The following is a 23,716-nucleotide window of genomic DNA, read 5'->3' as shown; positions in this document are numbered from 1 at the left end:
AGACAGATACTATGACTATTAGAATTTTATCATTCAAGATAAACATAAATGGTTACTACACACTAATTTTAATACTGTAAAAAAGCATAGTCAGCAGGAGCAAGGAAACAGTGCAGACATATATTGACATTGGTGGTAGCAGCTGAGCAGCAGCCAGTATCATGTGAAGGTACTTTACAGTGCACAGTACTCTGGTCACAAATGAACGGTAGGCAGTTAGTAAAGTCTGTGGGCAGTCTGGAGAACCAGCTCAACAAAAATAACATCTAAAAAATTCTCAATAATTTAAAGTAAGAAATTGAGTACTTTTCAAATTAAATAGAGGGAAAATACTGATTCTAAACTTAGAAAAAATTACTGTTAGAAAAAAGTGTGGCTGCAATTGAGCTTCAGATGTTTAACAGTGGAATTATTTCCTTTTAACTTAAAATGCATTTATTTTTGTACTTATTCACATCCCAAGAAACAGGTAGCATCATCAGAGATATTCTGTGCATTAAAGCAAGTAAGTATTTTTATTTTGGGGGGTAATCTTTAAGAAAAACTGATATATTAAACAAAACACAGTCTACCACAGCAAATGTTTACTGCCTCTTAACTGACCTTCTTGAGCAGTTGGAACCATCCAGGTTGTGGTAGCAGTTGCCTTTTTAACACTTTCCATCTCAGTTTCATCTGTAATCACTTCCAGGGCCCCAAATTCATTCACTCTAAACTGTAAGACAAAACAAATGGCATAGAGTACAGTAAAAATTTACTAATACTCTCTTACGGCATCTTCTTTTATTCACCAAGATAGTTTTCACATGGTGTCCTCACCATATTACTTAATTTCTATGTGTTTCTGCTTATCCCCAAGGAATTGGAAACAAGCCTTTCTTCTTTCTATCAAGCAAAATGCAAACTCATTTTGTTATCTAAAAATATTAATTTGCAATAGATACTGATACAGATTCCTCCACATGCAGATCGATATCTAACTTATAGACAAGAATCAAAAAATCAGTAACAGAAATTCACGGGAAAATCTCCTAACTGTATGCTTTTCACTGACAGCAGAATAACACACTCCAGTCACTGAGTATTTTTGTCGAGGAAAAGGGAACTGAACGTCAAATACAAATGCTTCACAGAGTACAGAAATTTCAGCATCCTCCAAAAACACAGTACTTCTCCGCTGTAAAGTGCACATAAACAAACATCTCAAGGCAGTTTATGAGCTGTTTAATTACACGCCGAATGTGATACTACTGTCAGCCAGAAACAAGGCTCAACAATACCCCACATGCTGTGCTTACACAGGAGCACTGGGAGTGATATCCATCCTGCTGCCAGCAGAAAAGCATCTTCCAAATGCCGCCATGATTACAGTGCTACCAGATGAAAATAAACTTCAGCTTTCCAGTCACTACGTGGCTTGCAGGCCCGGCTGGTTACACGGGTTGAACTCAAGGCAACGTTTTGTCCCTGCTCTGAGCAGCGAAGGGGTGTAACTCTCTCAGCTTTGCCACAGAGGACAGGTCTCTAGCAGCGAGGTGCTCTCACCAATGGAGATCAACAGGAAAAATTATGCCTGAGAGAGTCTTTCAAAGCTTGCCAGCACCCACCTGTGAGAATATTCCTTCAGGGCAGCAGCATGAAGCCTACTTCTGTTTCTCTGGTCAGGCAACTTTACCTTGGGAAAATGAGAAGGGGAACAAGTGCCTGGCACTACACTGATCTCTGTGCTTCTGGAGGCTGCAGGATGAATCACTCCCACTCACTTTGGACCCTGCCTTTCGGTATAGCACCGAAAATAAGCCATTCTGAATGAAAGCAAAGGTGAGCCCCAAGACAAACATACCACAACAGTGTTCTTTCACTAATAAAGTCCTTCCAGCCTCAGCATTTGCAAAGAGCCACCAAGTCCTTAGGAATGCGAGCAGCTCAGAAATAATAAGCTGAGGGGAGGGAGAGGAAGAAGAGGAGGACCTCACACAGTCATATGACTTCTGGAGCCATGATTTTTATTTGCGATCAGCTACACTCACAACAGACACGCAAGTGTGGACAAACTGTCGATAAATCCATCTGGACTGAAAGACCAGGAGTTCAGCTTTGAAAGACAACCAAATGCAGTAACACCACATGCTCATACTCCAGTTTACGGACAGACATTCACGCTGTTCCAGCCAAAGAAGAGCAGTGGAGTTACCATTCAGAAGAGGATCCTTGTGTCTTGCGGCTGACTTACGCACCCAGCCTGGATCCTGTTTTGGTTAAGCTCATTTTTGCTGTTGGTGCTCTTCTGCCTCTGCAACAGGTGGATGCCAGAAGGAAAACCTTCCTTGTTTCCAAGAGCTCTAACTCTGCAAAGAGCTGGCTCAGCAAGCAGGCTGCGAGTGCAGACTAAAACACGGTGCTGCAGCCCACCAACCAACAGGTCACAGGGAGGTTGCTAACCAGCTTCTGGAAACACTCTCCTGCACCTTCATACAACGTCAGCCGGAACATACATACACCAAAGGTATTTCTGAACAGTCCAATTAATACCTGGAATATTTCTGCATGATCTGATGGATGTTCAGCCCTGATGCTACACGTACATTCCTCCTCCACCGGGTCTTCCCACGGTACGCAAGGATGGGAGGACCCACCAGCCCTTCTGGCTTCAGAAGGCTGACTGACAGGCATCAAATGATGAAAGACAGACGACTGCAGGGAAGGCTGCTCCCAGCTACCCTTTCACTGAAGGTTCTTCAGGGCAGCGAGAGCCAAACCGGCAAGGAAGCAGCTCTTCAATAGTCAGGCCACCCCGCTAAGATGGGCCCAGTCATGGAGAGTAACCACTTGCTACTGCCTTAGTGGGCAGGAGGGAGCGACTACGTTTCTGGGCCAGCTGCCTCATTTGACCTCGGTATCTCCTGTTTTTGCCCACAGCCTCGCCTCTATCAGTCTCAGAGGCCTCCAGCTCCTGCCTGGACGCAAACCTGAAGCAGGTATGTCTGCTTTCACTCACTGCTTCCCCAGCGACAGCTTCAGCATCACTCTGCACACTGAGCTCTCTGTAGCTGACTGGAAAAATGCCTCAGACCTGGGAAGTCGTACTCTGGTTTTAGCTGGGGAGGAAAAGCAACGAAAAACTTGTGGCAGAGGTTAATTGCTTAAAAACAGGATAAATAGATGTACAGAGCAGCATGCTGCACAAAGCCATCACAGGATAAGAGCTGCCAGAGCAACGTGCCAACTAGTGTCTACTGTTGGAAGCGTGACAAAAAAGGATCTAGATTAATGGTGGTTTATGCGTCCATGAAAAAAAATCAACACTTTCGTAAGCCTCTTCTACTTAGAAAGTAGGCGACAAAAAAACTAAACGTAAAGGTAATGTCATAATATTTCCTCTATTTTTGGTGATCCAAGCTAAAATATAGTAAGAGCAGTCCTCCCATATACTTTCCTAAGTGTCTTGACAGTCTGGAAGTTCGCAGCAGGTGATACAGAGGGAAGGAAACAGTGCCATTGAGCTAACTTCTGAGGATGGATACATAGCTTTCTGAGAAGTAAAAATTTGTTTTTAAGTCACAAAACTCCTTAAGTAAATACATAAATTTGCATTGGCTGAAGGGCTTTTCCTTAAACCTGTCTTCATTAAAGCAAACAGTAAAATTCCCATTGAAGGAAACAAAGTCAGGCCATTATCAAGTACTTTTAAAATAATCTCACCAAGCAGCCTGACTTTTGTCACTTCAGTATTTAAAAGACAATAAATTATAAAGCTTGTTGGGTATGAATTTAATCCACTTAAAATTTGCAAACAGGCATTTGACAAAAGTAACCTCTTAAGAAGATAATTCTCTATCCCACCCAATGGATCAGAAGGTGAAGAAGAAGAGAAAGAAATCTCAACAGCTTTCATGAGCAAATCCACAGTAAGATAAACAGAAATAAATATAACATTTGGATAGAATATTTAACTTTCAAAGTTTCATGTACAAGTGAGCAACAAGGGCAAAAATACACGTTTTCAAGTTACTGCATTTCTTTTAACACAAATACATCATAAACTGAGTTGGCAGGATGAGTCCAACTGTTAGTGGGTAAGTGTACAACACAGAACTTACTTAGCTGCCTTGTTTAGCAGTTTCCACAAGTATCAAAAGGGAATTAAACACCAGCTTCCATCTAAACATCATTAGAAATTCCTTCCACTCAGAGCTGAGATACATTTTCACATTCTTGGGAAATGATGCATTGATATACCAGGACTTCAGCTTACATGACTGTTAATTTAATCCCGAGGAAGATTTTAATATTCACTTAACAAATAAAGAACACATTGAGGGAAATCAAGGCTTAAATAGATAATAACCAAACATTATAAATATTTTCTGAGCCATTTCTGTCTGTCTACATGCTAAGGTCTTCTACAGGGATCAAAATTACTATCAATAAACATTTTTAAAAAAATTACAGTTGCATTAAAATTTACACAGGACTGGAACAAGTATCATAAGTCACTGAGATGAAGCCTTTGTTTATTGTAGGCAATAGTATCACACAAAGTATTTCATGTTTCAGTGCAACGGAGAAGTGGCCAGATTTTCTGTTAGCAGTGCCTCTACTGAAAGTCTGTTCCTGAACTTCTTTCTCGAAAAACCTTCTTCTAAATTTTCATTTACATCTATTCATAGTCAGTTTATAACCATTTGTTCTTAACCAAACATTACCCTATGGATTATACAGCTCTAGTATCCCAGCACTTACTCTCTGGGTATACATTTGAAGCAAGGAATTATGTACCCCCAGACTTAATTTTATTAGGCTAAGCACAAGCTGCTTCTGTTCTTGTGAAAATGGTGCTCCATCTTCTTGATTAGCCCATCATTCTTTGCCCACCATGTGCTGGGCTCAACCATGGAAATTCACTTTTTCTTGGTGAACGTGACTAAGCATAACACCGTACGTGGACTTCTGCTGTCCCTCCTCCAGTGGCTTCACGACCTTTCCGTTTCTAATGGAACTTCTTTGCCTTATCATGCAGGCTGGAAGGCACTCTGTAGTTTTATGTAGGGGGAATTATATGTTAAAAGGGCTTTCAGTTCTCTTTCTCCACATTTCATAAAAATACTCTGTGTATTTATCACTACGTGGGATAAATTTGCAAACAATGCAAAACGTCTACCATATTGCAGATTAAGTCTTAAGAAACTCAAACCTATTGGGAAGAAATAGATATGATCTAGTTTCAAATTAAGTCCCAGCTGCTGCATGTGCCCAATTCAGAGTAACAAAGATGAGATTATCTCTGTTTGCTGTTACTTGTGCCCTTTTGAGAGTATACAAGATCTTATCAGTACTCACAGAGATCAAATCAGAATAAAGGCTACTATTGTTTTCTACAAGGTAAAAATACTATTTGGGAGAACAGGCAGAAATAAAAAGGAAGAGAAAGGAAGAACTGAAGTACAAAGGGCAAAAAAGAATAAAAAAGCCCAGGTATCAATGCACAGCTTTAAAGTAAATTAGAAAAAACAGCCAACACTACCATCTACTGGGCAAGATAAGGACAAAGAGTTCATAGCAATAAAGACAATTGTTGCTGCATTCTGACAGTAACTTCAGGAATAAAATTCATCTTGAACCCGCAACAGTGTGATTGTGGACTAGCTCAGAAGAAACCTGAAAAATATGTATTATCCAAAACAAAAGTAAATTGAGCAAACTCTCTTTATGCCTGTGAAGTAACTAAACTTAAAGTAGCAGAGTTACACAGCAGTCTGTCAAGAGGACTGACACCTGGGACTCCAGGGATACAAACCAAAGAACTACACTCAGATCTTTGGTTAGGAAACAGTTATCCTCATTCTTGATTTTAATTACCGTTTAATCACAGTGATTTCAGCAGGACTGCTCAGATAAATCAGAGCCTTTCTGGCATCTTACAGCTCCTCCTCTCTTTAAAGCAAAGGAATCACCGATAGACACTGTATTGTCCAACCACATCCTGCTACATGCCGAACTATTTTTTACATATTAAAGTTGAATAAGTTAGTAAATGCCAGAACTTGTCCATTCAACCATTCCCCTCTTCTGTGTGTGTGTGATACAGTCTTCACATGCACAATCACATACTATTTTTTCCACAGAACCCCTGCCCCAGGCAGGGGCTGGATAGCATTCAGAAATGAGGCAGCTGTTGGGTATTTTTATACTCTTTCTTCAAGCAGTAAAGCCAGTCTTATTTACTCTACAAGGTTTGAAAGTAGAATGACTGTTTACTTTCTTTAAAAAAAAAAAAATACTGAAATAACAAAGAGTATGTATCTAGAAAAGCTTTAGGCACTCTAGCAATTACTGTTACAATGCATTGCAAAGTAATTCCTGAAACAAAACCTCCGTTCTCAGCCACTTACAAAAGAAAATAAAAATATCTCTTCCTAGCTCTTCATCGTTGGAGTACTCTGCTCCCAGCTTATTTCAAAGCACTCAGTAAGCATGTGACCCCTGATGCTTGCCTGGTCACAAAATTTTGACTCTTTCAAGGATTCAGAAGGTTAGGGGAACATGTCCCTGCACCTGGCTATTCCCTTTCTTTAAGGACGAGATGGGATCCTGCCTGCACGCTCCTGCTCTGGCAAGTACAGCAAAAGACAACTTAAGTAGGATCCCAGGCTATTTAGGGCTCCCTAAATCATAATCAGCAGAGATTAAATTCCACACTACAACCAAGGGGCAGGGCCAGACTCCCTCTCACTGGAATGATGCTGTCAGCAAGAAAGTCAAGCACTTCAAGCAATCTTCAATCGATTTTAAGATGCTTCAGTAACACTGCAATAGGCTAATCCTGAAGTAACGAAGAGAGAACAATTTGCATCCAAAAGGAAAAGTTTTTTCCTATCTGGGCAGGCACAAGCAGGAAAGGATTACTATCAAATTACAACCTCCCCAAAAAAATTAATAATAGGAACATTCTCTCATCACTTCTGAACTGAAAGCTTAGATACCTCAGTCTTGTCGGCAGTAATGTTTATCTACTTTATTCTTAGACACTCCTCAGGCTCTTCCAATGCCCCCCCCCCGCCTCAGCTCCGAGAGCTCAAGAATTATCTTAGTACCAGAGGGCTTCTCAATGATTTCTCTCTACTGCAAACTCAGTCTGCCTTATTATCTCCACTTGAGTAGGAAACTGCAGCTAAACAGACTTTCTTAAGGTGACACATAAATCAGCGACAGAGCCAGAAGTCAAGGCCTGCCAAGACGATGCTTATTGATCCAGAAGTTGACCTACAAAGCAACCCTGGCTTCGAATTATTTTGGCCAGAATATTTCTAAACACCAAACGCTAATATCTCATGGGGAACCCAAGCAAGTGACAAATAAAAAATGAATGGCTACCTGCCAAAGTTTTGGTTCCAGTGAGTTGTTCGGCACCACACAGGAAGGCTGTGGTAGAAGCAAGTGCAGTGCTAAGCTTTCCTGTGTGGGATTTACCTGCATTAATCACAAAACTATTCCTTTTCCTTCCTGAAATCCTCTGACCCAGTTATTTACAAGTCTAACAGCATCTGTAGCAAATGACACGGTAGATTTTGTGGTAAAACAGCATGTGATCACGTAAGAGAAGACTCTACCGTGACTACACATGAGGAAGACCAATTAAAGATCCAAAGGCCAACCTAAATCCCAGCATTTCTTGGCTTTGGAATTTTACCAATTTTAATAGTGAAATTTCTTTTTTGGTCTTTTTTTTAAGTAAGGTAAAATCAGTTTATGACAATGCAAAGTTTTAACCAGAAATCTATGGCAATGAAGCACAGCATGAGCTAATTAATTACATTAGATTGCAACAGAAGAAAGTTATCTCCATGTGGAAAAGACCAGGCTACTCCGTACATCTGCTGAGGCTCACACGTGGTCAGAGAAAGTCTATTCTGCCTTGCTTTCTCCTCCCTGTGCTACCCCTTACCAGCTTCCCTGAAGGGAACCCAGCTTCTCTCTAGAACACCTTCCCAGTGGAAGCAGTGATTTAACTGGTTCCCGGCAGTCGATGTTTCCCACGGACACTCTCAGGGACTCTCCCCCGAGACAGAAATGTCTCCCCAGATTCAGTGCAGCACATGCCACTCCGTGAGGGCAGAACTAGCTTTGCACGAAAAAAGCACTGCAGTCAGTTACTGCCTGAGACACTACCAGTACTTCTGCTGTATAATGTATAATCAACTGAGAAAAAAATAAGTTGTTTTCAAAATGTTAATTATCTCAGGCAAACTTGAATGCAATTTCAGAATGGGCAGGTGAAAGGATGCACTTTACTGCCTTGAGCTGCTGCACCTACGCATCCAGAAACACAGCACTGTGAATCACCATGACCTTCCTCACAGCGCAGCTGGAAATACCGAGCACCACCGACCATTACAGCACCATTCATGTTCCACTATTATATTTGGTTTCCTACGACATTAGCTGCCCAACTTTATTTACAGGTCAATTCCTTCATCATCAAATTTATTAATATTTTTTTCTCTATTCAAGCACAATTTGCAAGCTGGAAATAATGACCAAAATTCTGTCCATGCAGTATATAACAGCTCACTTTCCAAACACAAGCACTAGAAAACTCATTACAAAGTACTTCATAAACTCCTGTCACTGCAGTAGGAAGTGACTGTAAATTATTACAGCTTTTCCAATTTAATGAGTACATTTAAATCTTGAAGTGATGGTGTTACTGCCTGCACTCGGCACAGAGATTTAAAAAAAAAAAAAAAAGAGAAAAAGAGTATTTCACATTTACATTCACACCATGCAGAGTAACTGGTAAGCACTGATGTTTTTCAGATGAGCATACATTACTTAGCCTGCCACATGAAGGCATTCTGTAATTTGTAAACTATTTTAAACTCTACTGGAATTCAAGTTTTCTGTTTTATTTAAACATCTTGAAAGAACTAATATACAATGCTAAAATTTTTGTTCTCAGTCTTTGGTGCATCATACTATACAATTTTTAATTCTCCCTATCCCCTGTATAATTCAAAATTCTAGCATTTTCCACAATCACTCACTATTTATCTGTCACACAGCATGCTCAAAGCAGCGTTCAAGAAGCATTAACTATTTTATGACTATTTTTGCTAAAGAGTTTTAACAAAATCTGCACGAGAATGTATTTCCACAGCCTTCTCCAACTATGGGTGACAAAACTCTAATAATTAACACTGCACAAAATCATAGGAAAATAACATTTTCAGCATTTTACCGATGTGGAAACAGACGTAGACATAAGAGACCATGGCATGGCTGAGAACAGAAGCTTGGTATCTTGACTCGGCTCCCTTGTTTTGATTAGACTGGGAAGTGAGTGCCCCCTGGTGCAGCCTATCTCAGTAAAGTCTAGTAGGCGTGAAACTGCCCATAGGACTTCGTAACAAACAGAAATAATGCAATTTCCTATTTCTGATTTAGTTGTTCTTCTGTATCATAAGAGAAGTTAAATTTAAGCAATGATAAGAAAATCTTGAGAAAAGTTATTTGTAAATGTTTCAAGCATTTTACACTACTTACAATAGTTTTTTACCAGCTTTTATTCGTACAGGAACTTACATTCACAAAAACGAAGCGGTTCTTAAAAAGAATGGTTGCTCAGATATACTTGCCTGATAATCTGAGGAGGCTGGATATTAATATAGCACACAAGAAAAGAGATTTCTTTAAAAGTGCATATGTAAAAATAAGCATGCAAGCATGCAAGCAGTGAAGACAAGCAAATGCCATATGACTTACATGACTAAAAATACGGACTTCAAGTAGGTAACTCCCCAGAACTTCTATATTAAAAAGCAGCATTTCAACATTTTGGTATACATTTAACTTAAAACATGCTCATACAATATAGTTTACCAAATCTGACTGTTCAAAGACAATTTTCCCCAACATTTTATGAAAAGACTAAATGTGAGATACTGTAAGCAATACATTGTCTGCAATGAATAGTTGCTTGTTATTTATTATAAAAACCCCAGGCACTCTAATCTATTACCAAACTGTAAAAATAGAATCTTTGGATTTGTGCACCTTGCTACTACAGTGTTTTCACCAGATTTTTCAATTACATTTCAATGTAAATACATGGCAATGGTTTGGTATCTTTAGTGCAACAAGTCTATTGTAATTTTTGAAAGACACATGCAAACTTACAAGAAGTAACTGCTATGTAACGCCATTTTCTTTAGGTTCAGAACACAGTATTAAAATACTCTGTTATCAGGTCAGTTCAGGTAAACCATCCACATTAACCGTATTCTAAGAATTCTACAAAGAGCATAACTTATCTTCTACGATCACATTTACAATCTCAAGGGATTAGTCACTCTTTTAACCATCAGTATTTAGTAGCAGCCCTGAAAAATGAGTTGTTACCATTATCTCGAAAGCTTAAAAATCCTTACTATTCTAACAGCTCAAATTGTTTTGGTATCTATATAAATGTCTCGTCTTCCACTGAGTCTTGATGCTCCCTGGTCCAGTGAGCTCCTCAGGCTAATTCTGCATTGCTAGAAAATACTCTTCCTTCAGTCAGTGTTAGGATGGCTCCATTTCAATTTCATCCAGTAACCCCTTGCTTTTCTATTTAAAAAAAAAAGACCAGAATGAGCTGCCTGGGCAATTGTCTCTGTATCTTTCATCATTCTGGGTACATTACCTTCACAAATCTGACTGTGTCTTCCCTAGTGCCCGGACCAATGAAAGAATCTCTGTCCAAAAATCAAATACCTGTTTGCTTCCAAATAAAAATAAAAACAAAAAACAACCAAAACCCAGAAGAGCAACCTTAAAATGAAGCTTATGCTTTCCTGAACAGGACACAGTTAAGAATCTTCTTACACGATTTCTTGAAGTTACCCTCAGCTACTCCTTCCAGTCCTTTCCCTTGCTTTGTATGGAAGCTTTCCCATTCCTCTGCTAATTAATGACCCCACCTTTGCTTTGGTTTTGTTTCTCTTGACATAGGGTAACCAGAACTGAACAAAGCACGTACCAGTGATTTATATGAGATTATTTTATTTTCCTGCATTGTTCCCTTTTGTATTCCTCAAATATTTCAATATTATGTTTGCCTTTCACACAATGTTGCTTATTAAAATAGAAAGGAATTTTAAAAGCCTGGACTTTTTAAAAAAATACAGAACTGGTCAGGGTTGTGGAGGCTGATGACAGCCTTGGCAGCAATGACCATGAGATGGTGAAGTCTGAAATCCTGCAAGAAGCGAGCAAAACAAATACTGAAATAGCAGCACTGGACTTCAGGAGAGGCAGGTTTTGGCAGGATCATACAGGAGACTGCTTTAAAGGGTAAATGGGCCCAGGAGACCTGCATATCTCTCCAGGGACCTCACACCAGGAGAATGATGCATGCCAATGTGCAAGAAGTTAAGCAAATGTGGATGGCGGCCAACATGAATGAACTAGGGGCTCCTGACTTAGTTCAAATGGAAAAGGAAGTAAGCAGAAGGTGAAACTGGGGAAATGTTATATAGAGAAGGTATATAGTGATATTGCTGTAGTGTACAATGACAGAATTAGGAAATCCAAAGCTCAGCTGGAGAAGAAAATAGCAAAGGCAACAAGAAAGGCTTCTATATGTGTACAGGAGCAAAAGCAAATTACGAAATTGGAGTTGCTATTCAGAAAGACCTCGACTTGCTGAAGAAATGGGCTAACAAGATCTCATGAAGGTCTACAAAAGCAGGTGCAAGGCCCTGCACCTGGGATGGAACAGCTGCGTGCACCAGGACAGCCCGGGGACTGACTATTTGAAAACAGGTTTGCAGAAGAAGAACTATGAGTTGAACATGAGTCGGCAACGTGCCCTGGCACCAAAGGCGGCCACAAGCATCCAGGGCTGCTTTAGCAAGAGGGTAGCCAGCAGGTCGAGGGAACTGATTATTCCCCTCTGTTCAATACTGATGAGACCATAGGTGGACTACTGTGTCCAGTACAAGAAAGACACTGACATACTGGAGCATGTCTAGCAGATGTCCACCAAAACAAGTAGGGGTTGTAGCAGATGACATGCAAGGAGAAGCTGAGTGAACTTGTTTGCTCAGTCTTAAGAACAGAAGGAGAAATTTTACTGCTGTCTTCCAGTACTTAATGGGAGGATATAGAGTGGATGGAGCCAGGTTCTTCTCAAATGTGCACAGTAAAAGTACAAGAGACAAGAGGCACAAGCTGCAAAAGGGGAAATTCCAACAAAGGAATTTCCAATTTTATCCATAAAAGGAAAAAACCACTATGAGGATGGTCAATGCTGGAACAGGTTGCCCAGAGAGATTGTGGTATCTCCAACCCTGAAGATAACCAAATCTGTACTGGACAAGGCCGTGAGCAACCTGATCTAAGTTGGCCTGAGGTCTAGGGTGCTCAGAGGTGGTGTCCTGAGGTCCTTTCCAAAGAAAATTATTCTGTGAATCCATTCTATGGTTCTGTGATTTAAAAAAAAAAAACCAACCCAACAACACAAAAACACACTCGCAACATGTATGTCCTGAATTTCAAACATTTTTTGACTCTTTACTTCAACAATAGAAATTGGATCAGGCACCAAGGGATATAATATTCTTTTAAAAAACCACACATGTTCTTGTGAGATTCCTTTTAAAAAATAAACTACGATAAAACCTCATCAATGTTAATCTAAATGGAATGATATTAAAATATTGACTATAGTCAACAGGAAATAGGTGCAAGAAAGTCTCTAATATCGAAATTGTATTTTTAGCTAACACAGCAGAGGACAACTTCTGACAACATAGTAAAAAGTATCAGATAAAAAAATACATAAAATATTTTGAAAACAAAATAAAGTTGTTATAATTTACTTCAGTAAATACAACCGGTGTGAAAAATGTAATTAAAAGTACTATTCCAGTATAATTCAAATTTCTAAACTATACCAACTCACTTTATTCACTCTTCTAGGCACCCACATGACAAAAGCACAGCAAAAATAAACTATTTTTAGAAATAAGAAGAATTAAGAATATGAGACTGTAAGAGTAAATGACAGTATAAAGATTCTTAGTGATGCGGTAATATAATGCTCTAAGTGGACTGAATTTTCACACTTAACTTCTAAGATTTCTTTTGGATTTTGTGCACTTGATTACTTCTGTCTATATAGTGAGGCAGTGCTAATTTATGCCTTCCTACGGGGATGACGGCTGTCTGTGCCAGCACCAGAAACTGAATCAAGAAACTCCAGAGCTAAAAGCTAACAGGCTACAGTCTCTTAACTCAGAGCTGCAGATTCATGTTTTATTCATAAAAGCAGATACCTACACACCAGCTTGTGAAATGCATTCTTTTGGCATTTAACATTTTTATTTCGCTTATTAAAAAAATTACGTATCTTACCTTTAGGTCACTTCCTGGCAAAGTACCTATGCCATCCTTCCAGTCCATAGCACTAAATACATCAAACTCTTGACCATTTCCACTAGAGGCAGATTCATTCATGATGCATGTACTAAAAAAAAATTAAAAAAAATAAAAAGATTTTATCTGAGAAGGCTATAAGTGGTTTAATGCTTATATCACCGGACATTTCTTCAAACGCACTTCATAGATTAGTATCAAATGCTTCCCTCAGCACACTGGCAATGCGGACAACTGATGACAATGCTGATAATATACACTAATGTAATAAAAACAAGGGGAAATTTTTTGAAAACCTTAAAAAAAATACCTGTTTTATACACTAGGAGGCTATTAATGAGGCTGTATTGGAGAGAAATGAAAAATTTCAAACTGCAAATAAATTGACATGGGGAAAACATACCTCAAGTACACCTAAGAAAAACATTTGTTCTGGGGAAGGCAAGACATGAATGCATGCCTATAATAAATACATTAAGCACCAATTAATAGAACTGGTTTTCCTTAATATCAGATAACATGCTGATGTGAATGCTTCGCCCAAGTTCAAATTAAAATTTCAGAATTAATTTGAAACTGTCATTCATTTCCACTGTCTGACTCAGGACACCCAACTATTCCTTGTCTGTTTCCATACAGTTTCACTAAATTCTGATTTGCATTTATAAAATTTATTTACACGTAGAGAAACACATATACACCAGAGAAAACTACTGCTTCGCAAGACTTTCTTTTACTGGATCCCTCTGTTTCAGAACAGTGAAAAAAGAGAGGAGAGAATATTTATCTTCAGAAATAGTTGATTTGGACATGTTCCTCTGTGGTAAGAGTTTATCCCAAATAATTTGCACAAGCAACAGAAGTATATAACGTTTGCCACGACCCCTGGCTTTGGCCCACCGCTTGTCACTGCCACAAAGACGGCATCAGTTGCACTGAACTGCAAATGTTTCTAGCAGCCAGTTGTGACTACCAACAACTTCTTCCTTTCCACTTCTTACAAACCCAGCAATCTTTAAATCCGTGGCCTGGCACCTAATTTACTCTTTGTTCAATGTGAAATCTGACTCATTCGTTTTCTTTCTGATGAACTTCTGCAGTATGCCTAGCAGCTGAAACAACGTGCAGCAAAATTAGCTCTGTCTTCGGTTTGTGAACTATTAGCAAAAGCTCAAATAAAATTTTCAAATTTATACTTTCTGAACTTTTTAACAAACACTTTCTAAGCCTCATACTCTGTCTACAGACTGCAAACTTTTGCTGCGAGTATTAGTATTTGAAATTCAAATAGGTAGAGAGCTTCCTCAGTGCTTGACCTTGTTTTCTAAAATCTAATTTCTAACTTCGTTCCCACTCCCAAAATCTGCAAATATGTATTGATACTCTCTGGAAATCTGGAATTTCCACAAAAAAGACTGAGTGATACGTGTTCACTCACAGATAACAGAAAAAGATGCAAACCAAGCAGAAGTAAATTCAGGTCGTCTAGAAGCTTTTTACTGAAAGGTTGACGAGAAAAATGCTTAGCTAGTTAACTCTGTTGTGTGAAAAATAATCGAATATACATTTTTTTCCATCAGAAAAATTGTACCAATCACTGTAACACCACAACTACAGACAGACACTGCTCTGGTTTTGGGTCCGCAGTGTGGACCCCTTGTATTTCTCCTTGGTCTCCTCCTCAGTTCTAGCAGAATTCTTTAAAACCCTGAGCAACACCTTACTCCACGAGTACTTTCATTACACTACAGCCACTACACAGTATCAACAGGATGACAGGAACTGGACCTCAGTCAGTAACCACTGCTTAGGGTGAAAGCTTCTGCATTCCCCCTCATTGCATATGACAGGTAGGGTTCACAGAAGGCTCTTTGAGAAAACTTCACATATTTCAGATTACATGTTTAAAGTAAGAAGAACCACATGATTCAATGTGTCTTCTCCATCTCTATTTCAGTAATCCTCTGTGAGAAACTATTGAAAACCATACCATCAATGCACAAAAATTAATTTTAAAATATGTCAATAAATCTAAACAAATTCAGTGCAAACTGAGAAATTCCTCAAAGTCATAGACCTTATCTTTTAAAATCACTCCCAGGCAAAATCCACCACCCTACCTTAGGGCAGCTCCTGCAATACAACTGGGACAATCTCTGTTTGACCCGAGAGCACGGTACAATGCCAAGCTCAAGCCCACCAAGCATCCAACCTTACACGCCACAGCAGACCAACTCAAGCAGGCTTCCACCAAACTGAACTGCTGCACAATGGCAGAGGCACAGGCCTTCCCTCAAGAGCACAAGACCCAAGCTGCTAAGGAGTAGCTGAAAAATTGGATCTACCCAGAAACCCGTGAAATTTTAAGGACATGAAACATGCTGGTTTAAGCACATTGGTGTAATGAGCTCCCCACGATTAGCCTGGCTAAGCAAACACAAAGCTGCGTTCTGTATTAACTGAAGTTTCTAAGTAATCCTAAATTACCACCCTATTTAGAGGACACTTCACTCAACCCTCCTGTGGTTTATTTATTAAAGAAAACATGTTCCAATGGTTTCTACAGAAGGCATGCCAGAAGATGGGAAGAGACTTGGGAGGCTGTGGAGAAACACTTCCTTGCAGCAGCCGCCGTCCCATGGAGCGAGGAGCAGCGGACAGCCGCTCCATCAGATGCTGGCGTCTCTGATAGTGCCACTCTCCTTATAGACACGCTTTGTAACAGAAACAGTTGGAAAAAAATGACATGGGGAAACAAAAAATCTTAGAGCCTAGCCTACTTAGGCAGGATGAAAACTGTGAAAGTAAAAAAAAAAAATTAGTAACAGAAATATTCAGGGCATATTTCTCTCAAGAAAACATACAAATTTTAACTCACTTACACCTAACAAAGTTTCCTCAGGTAACAATCAGCAATAATGATATATTCTATTGTTTGATAAGGTATTCATTATTGTTTTACTTTCAAAATTAACTCAACATCAAAGGTACAATCTGTACTTTCACATTCTGCAGCCTTCAGAAGTGTTCTTGGTGGGCATGAAAAGGTCACAGGGCAATGCAGATAGAAATGAATTTACCAAAAGGAATTACATTTAACAAAATATCTGTTTCCAGCTTTGCTGAGTTTGAACAGATGAAAGATAGGGCTATATCCCTCTACTAATGATAATGAGGAGGGAGATAGAGACCAATTAAATTGTTACAGCAATGAAGTACTAAAAAAGGATGAAATCATTGCAATATATACATCTAAATCACAGAACAAAGAAAACTACAGAACGCCTTATCTACTCATTTTCATTTTTGTTTTTAAAGCTCTGATATAGTTCTTTGAACTACTATAACTCCCTCCACAATGATTTCATTTGCTATCATTTCTGTTGCTACACTTCCAGAAAAGTAGTAAAAATACTAGCTGAATAAGGGGCAAAGTAACTACACTACTGTCCCTATGCCTGACACTGAATGCCATTTAATGTGAAGGAAAGGACATAATAATAAGAACTTGGAACAGTCATCTTCCAAAAGCATCTCCAAAATCAACTCTTAGGGATGTAACTGTATCTCAAGTCTTCACAGTCATAAGCCATAACATTTAGAGAGGAGTGTGATGCATGTTAATATTTCAACATTAACTTTGTTTTAGACGTATGTAATAAATCCATTAAAATAAGCAAGCATATAAAATAACAATAGACACAACCTTTAGAAAAACCTTCATTTTTACCAACTGGTTCAACAATAAATGAGTACCTCACAGAGGAGATACTTAATGAGAATAACAGCACTAAAAATGAGATAGTTTCACCTGCTGGAAGACTCTCTAAAGATGTAAAGCAAAGAAACAGGAGAGAATATGCCAATTAAACTTACAAGTAGTTTTTGAAATAATTATAGGGTTATGTACTGAATACGTCAAAAAGTAGTAATAGGATTCTTTCAGTCAGTGCTTTAAGAAACTACCTGACACCTAACCAAATTTTGAAAATCTAAGATGCCACCTGTGAAATGTCTGTACGATTTCTAACCAGCGGGGCCAACTCAATACAGGGTCACTGGGCAGCAGAGAGAGGAGATTTCAGCAGTAAAGCCACCAGTCAGCACTGCCAGATTGGCATAACCTGTCTGCAGTAGCGTGTCTTTTCTTTTTATGCATCCCTGTGTATTTCTGTTTTTACTTTTGAGGATTTCTGTAGCCACCGTGACAGGATAGCCTAGCAGATTTGCCCCATGCTGGTCCTCTCCCCAGCTGACAGCTCCTGCGAGGAGAGGCAAAACTGGGCATGTGGAGCCAGCCAGAGGAGGTCTCAGCAAGTGGCACCAAGGGTGAGGTCCAAGGGCCAAACAGAGGTCCCAAGGGAGGCGATGTCCTTATGGAGCCGAGCCACGGTCCCTCTTCCCTACAGGGCTGGGTGACACCAGCGCTGACAGATGTTCAGAAACAAAGGCAACAGGTGATTTTTTTGTCCTAATATCGTAGATGATTATTTTGGGCATCTCCAAGCAGGTGGCTGCTTGGGGTAGCACCCATGGGCTAAAGGGACACATTTTCCCTACACAGTAAATCAGGAAAACTAAGTGGATCAGAAGGGGACAACTCGGTGTACCAGAGCTGCAAATACACTAACTTCTAGACACCAGGGGACAAGTGGATACTCAGCTTCAGTTTCATTTAAGGTGTAAGAATGTGAATACTACCAGGGCTGACTTGTTACACCGCTGAAGCTACATGAAGCAGAATTACCTCTCGCAACATAAGCTCCCTCTGTTTCAGACAGACTTTGTATTAAGCTAGCTTCACAATGACAGCAAAAGCAAAGCCAACCGACTGTAAACCCACCGGGGTGAGCCCTGCTTTTCTCCTCGCGATCCTCTCTAAGTTGGGTGCATGCCACACTTGTCTCTTTCTCACCCTTCATCTTTTTGCACCTGATTCTTCACTTAAAGAAAAACAACCACAACAGGAACAGTGCAGGAAATGGTAAAATGCTTTGAGGCTATCCACCACATTTTAATGTATGCTTTGTTTTGTACTTGTTTAATGGTTCAATTATTTTAATGTTTCATTAAAAGAAGTATCTGCAGATTACACATTTCCTTCAAAATCTCATTTTTTGTTGTTTAGGAACTACTTTACTAGTTCCACCATTCTGTGTGTTGAAGAGCTGTTTGAGTAAATTTCACTATTTTGCCTGTTGCTAATGAAGTTTATTACAAGTAAGTTATTTTAAAGATGAGATATATAGCTTATATATGTATTCTCAAAGGGACCACAACTTACAATGCTTTGCCATTCTTAACACTTGTAACAGGAAATGGACCAGATTTCCTATTGATGATGTCCCTTTAGCATTATTTCCTCTTATTTTATCTGTTGCTACTCTTCTGCCTGATAGATTCTCCGGGAGTACTGTGTATAGTTGTTTCTCTTCCCAATACTTCGGCTTAAAACCTTTTTCCTCACAGAAAGAATCTGGCCACAGACGCATTACAAAATGCTGTGAAACCTGAGTCTGCACCAGTTCTAAAGGAGGTTCACGCTGTCCTCACCTGAGCCTGTTCTCTGTCAGCGAGCTAGCACAGGTATTGCCGTACCGTTGCTAGAAGCTGGGTAACACAGTTACACACAGCCTTCATCTACTACCTCATTTTCAAATATCCACAGAACACTGTAATAACAATAGTTACCCAATACCAAAGCCATCCCGTCATCTAATGAAACTTAGCACTGACAACTTTTATCTTGTTTATAAAGAACCTGTATCTCACACCAAAAATGTATTTCCTCTGCAATGCTTTCATGTCTCCTTTATTTCTGTTATTGTCTGGGCAGTCCTGAGTGGAGGTTTAACCAACTCAAATATTAAGACTTGAGTACAACAACTCTGAAATCCTATGTCTGAATTTCTCTTAATTCCTTGAACCAGGCACCGGAAGCTACAGAAAACTTCTGCCTTTGTTTATTTGTGCCTCCTTCCCTCCGCTGTGCAGACACCTCCTTGAGAAGAACTGTGACGCACCACATCTTCACACTGAATATCACCTGACCTATTTCAAATTGTTATTTCTTACCCCAAGTTAATTCAATATGTGTCTGAACACTCCTTTTTTCTGACTCATGCCCTCCTCTTCCTCTTCTGCCGGTTCTTAGCAGCTTCCATGAGCTCTGCTGTCCTTAAACAATGAATTCACCTTTTTCTAGCTCCTAAATACACTCAGCATGTTACTGCATTTATAGACTTTCCCTGCTCTCCAATTCATAAAAAGCTCGTATCTCCCATTGCAATGAGCAGTCCTACTACTAGAGCACTAGTAAGCTACGACTACACACACGCTATCGCTTTCTTCAGTAAGCCCCATGCCAGGTAATCACTGATTCCTCACACCCATCACTCACCATCCATCATCCTACTTACCAGCAGTATTAAAAACCCCAAAGAGTAAATGGAATAGCCCACAAGAAGTCAGCCATCTCTCTTCACAGAATAGGTGATGCCCAATAAAACTGAACAAGTCAGAGGAGAAGGACTCATCACATAATAATTTTCTTAAGTTACCAGAACCTTTAAAAGCAACACTCTAGAAAAACACATTAAACTGAAGGTGAAACATAGACCACCACAACAACAAACAAAACCGGAGTTCACTGCAATTGCCCAACTGACAACAAAAACCATCCAAGAAGATGATTGCTTCAGCCACCTTCATTAGAGCACCAGTTCATGAGAAGACCAACTGGACCACAGTCAAAGCCGCTGAAGTCACACCAGGAAAAAAACAGTACCCGGCACCACCCGGATTTAAGTGGAGTGTGTTACTGCCTTCAGCCGCTAGTTTCAGGGAGTTTCTCTCCTACAGAGGTTCATCATATAAACTTCTAGGAATGTGATAACTTCCTTGGTAATAAGCACCGGTTTCCTAAAGAGCTTTCAAATTTGCATTAAGAAAACTGTGTTACAATCCTGAACACAGGCTATTTCCTAAAACCACACGCACTGAAGTTTTTGTATCTCGAGTTTTATTTACGCTCATCACCTGATTTTTAGCACCCACAACTGAGCATCCATTCATGAGTAGTAACAAACAGCAAAAATGTTCAGTCCAAGGCTACTCAACTGTACAAGGGAAATTAAAAGGGAAAATAAAATAGAACAAAACTGAAAATACAACTCATGCTACCTTTCACTGTACAGCTTACATACACCACGCTATTAAGCACAGGTAATCAACAGTAATGGAAGAGGCTGTGACCCCCACCACCCGGGGAGGCTGCTGCATCTCCAGGGGCCTCCTTTCCAAGCAGCGTTACTCACTGGGGCTCAAACCGCGCTCTCGAGTGGGACAAGTGACACGGCCACGGGGCGCGCCCCCAGCCGCTCCCCACGCAGCCCGTGGGCCGGGCCGGGCCGGGCCCACCCGCGGCGGGGCGGCTGGGAGCCGGCAGGCCCCGGCAGCGGCCGCCCCGGAGCCGGCCCTCCCTCCCGCACGGCGCGGCGCGGCGGAACGGCGCGGCGGAGCGGCGCGGCGGAGCGGCGCGGCAGCCGGAACGCGGCGGCGAGGCCCGGCGGGCGCGGCCGCCGCTCCCCGGCGCCGGCAGCCCGCGGCCTACCACCAGAGGTCCCTCCTTGGCCAGTTTTGCGGCGTGTTTTTGCTGCACTTGAAACTTTCTGGAGAAAACCCGGGCTCAGGTCCGCGTCTTCCCCAGGCTCGGGCAGAACCGCCGAGACAAAAGCGCCCGCCCGCCCGTCCCGGCCGTCTCGTCGGAGGGAGCGCTCGGGGAAAGCGGTTCTCAAGTTGCTCCGTTTCTCTCCTGAATTTGGCTTTTTTTCTTCCCCCCCGCCCCGGGCAATTAAATCGAGCAGGGGAAGAGTGCCCCCCAGCCCCGGCGTGGGGGGGGCGGCGGGGGCGAGCGCGGTGCGGGCGGGGGTGGGAGAGGAACTGGGTGTTAAGTGTTCCTGAGGAAGTTGCACAACGAGAGAGGGACTCTGCTTGTTTACCGGGTCCTTTGCTTTTTTTTTTCCCTCCCACCCCCCCTCCACCCCCCGAGACCGGGATCCGGGAAAGGGAGGCTGTCTCCGAGTGGAAAGAAAAAAAAATTAAAAAGTTACCTTCTCCTCCCTCCTCCCCTCCCCCAGCGCGGAGGAGGAGGAGGAGGAGGAGGGGGGCGAGCTCGCTTTTTTCCTAGGGGACTGCGGGGGTTTGCTCCCCGGCCCCTCGCAGCCGATCTCCGGGCATCCCTCGGCGGAGAAGTCACCCCTTCCCGCGGGAGGGGCCGGCACACGCCGCCGCCCCGGAGGGCTCGTCCCCGCCCGGCCCCGCAGCCTCCAGCGCCCGGCCCCGCGCTGCAACTTTTTCTCTCACGCTCTCGTGTGCGCCCGCTCCGACGGGGAGGGGGGGAACGCCGTGGGGGTGGGGAGCGGGCTCCGCTGCGGCGACCCCCGCCCCGGGCGCTGCCGCCCCGGCGGCCTCTCCCCAGCCCCGGCCGGGGGCGGGCGCCCGCTCCGCGGGAGCGCCTTCCCGTCGTCCGCCGCTCCCCCCAAAAAAATCGCTTTCCCCCTCCCCCCGCCGACAAAACGCCGCCTCACACACGTTAGCGAGAACAAGTGTGCCTATATCCTGTTGTTATATGCACCGGCTGCGGGGACGGGGAGGGAGAGACGGGCGTGTGCGCGGGGGCCGCTCCCCCACCCCGGCCGCACTTCAGGCGAGAGCGCGCAACTTCACAGAAAAGCCGCGTCCTATTCCCTGCCCCCTGCCCCCCATCCTCGGCAAAATACGCACTCACGTGTGTGTGCGCTCACATACACCGCCGGCACCCCGCGGCCAGCCTCCGGGAGCCCCCCAGGCCAGCCCGCGGAGCCGGCGGCGGTGACAGGCGCCGGCCCCGCCGCCGCACGCAGCCCGGAGCGGGCAGGGGCCGTTCCCCGCCGCCTCACATGTCTGCCGCAGCGAGCGCGGCGCACGCACCGCACAGAGGCAGGAACTGAGCACTCGAGCAAAAGACTTTTTTTTTTTTTTCGCCTCTTTAAAAAAAAAAATTTGCTAGCTTTTTTTTTTTTTTGGTATGTGTATGTGTGTGCAAACTTTCCCCAAAATGGCGGAAATTGGGAGATGATTATATTTTAAATATCTCTCGCACACAACCACACAAAGTGCAGGAGCGACGGAAAATACAAACTCTCTCCGCTGCGCGCTGAAGGGGCCTTCGCACACGGGGAGCCACGGCACATTCAACCGGTATATCCCGGCAGCCGCCACCTCTCGCCGCTTCCGACCAAAAAACCCGGGGCTTTTTCACACCCCTCTCCGCTGCGCATTGCCCCCTCGCAGCCCGCACTTCTCCCCGTCCTTCAGCCTGTGTGAACAAAGAGCCGGGGCTGGGGAGGGGGGGCTCGGGTGGCAGCGAGCCCCCTCCCTCCCCTCCGCTCCGCTCCCTCCCCGCCCGGCGCTCACACGCACACGCACACCCATGCACACACACATACACACACACACCCGCACCCCCCCGCCACCCCGCCGCTGCACCCGCATCACATTGTTCCCAACAGCGCGGCGGTGCCCCGTAAGTGTCATTAAATGGAGCCAACTGACAAGCTCATTGGTGGGGCAAGTCTGCAAAATGTCTCTCCCCTTCCCTTCCCCCTCCCTTCGGAACCCCTCCCCCCCAAAAAGGCCCCCCGACACATTTCCACAGCTCCCTCCCCCGTATATATATATATGTACATACACATACGTGCGTGCGTGCCTGTGTATGTATATAAATATATAGCGCATAGACATAGACATGTACTCCCTTCATGTGTTTGGGAAGAGAAAAAGAAATATCAGGCACCTCTCTCTTTCTTTTGTTCCTCTTTCACACTCGTACACTTATGATTTAGTGAGATCCCCGGTGCCCCAGCCGCTCCCCAGCCACTTGCGAGTCACTTGCCCACTTTCCCCGGCATTAACTTCCATCCTTCCTGCTCGAGGTGGTGGGGGAGAAGCCCCCCTCCCCTTCCCCAGATACGTTTCGTAAGGGAGGGAGAGGAGGTGCGTCTCTCCCTTTATCTCTCGCGCTCTCTCTAACTTTCATCCTCACCTCGGGGGAAAATTAAAACCCATCACCAGCCTTTGCCATCGCAGCTCCCTACACGGCTTGCGGATTAGATCGGAACCCGCCGCTCCTTACCCCCCCAAATTCTCTCTCTTTCTCCGTCTCTCGAGTAGTCCTGACAAATATGGTCCAGGGCTGCGGGCACAAGTGAGCATGCGCCCGCGGAGCCAGGGCTGGGGAAAGGGGAAACTGCCGCCGCCG

The 23,716-nt window shown here is 42.8% G+C and overlaps 1 protein-coding gene across 6 annotated transcripts in view; it reads right to left on the bottom strand.

Annotated features, from left to right (window-relative positions):
* The window catches only part of L3MBTL3 (L3MBTL histone methyl-lysine binding protein 3), an 86,368-nt gene extending 62,652 nt beyond the window's left edge, over positions 1 to 23,716 (bottom strand). The window contains exons 1-3 of one of the 6 annotated variants that reach the window (XM_072855839.1): positions 23,591 to 23,716; positions 13,396 to 13,507; positions 604 to 715 (exon numbers count right to left, since the gene is read on the bottom strand). In XM_072855839.1, the coding sequence (XP_072711940.1) occupies positions 604 to 715; positions 13,396 to 13,507; positions 23,591 to 23,670 (304 nt within the window). In that variant the 5' untranslated portion in view covers positions 23,671 to 23,716. Of the gene's footprint in view, positions 1 to 603; positions 716 to 9,762; positions 9,807 to 13,395; positions 13,508 to 21,527; positions 21,965 to 22,204; positions 22,364 to 23,251; positions 23,422 to 23,500 lie in introns of those variants that run through there. The other 5 variants (XM_072855840.1, XM_072855841.1, XM_072855844.1 and 2 more) reach the window with 5 other exon arrangements.

Source organism: Ciconia boyciana, chromosome 3, assembly GCF_034638445.1.
Source record: "Ciconia boyciana chromosome 3, ASM3463844v1, whole genome shotgun sequence".
Lineage (NCBI taxonomy): Eukaryota > Metazoa > Chordata > Aves > Ciconiiformes > Ciconiidae > Ciconia > Ciconia boyciana.
This window is presented reverse-complemented; position numbering and strand designations above follow the sequence as displayed.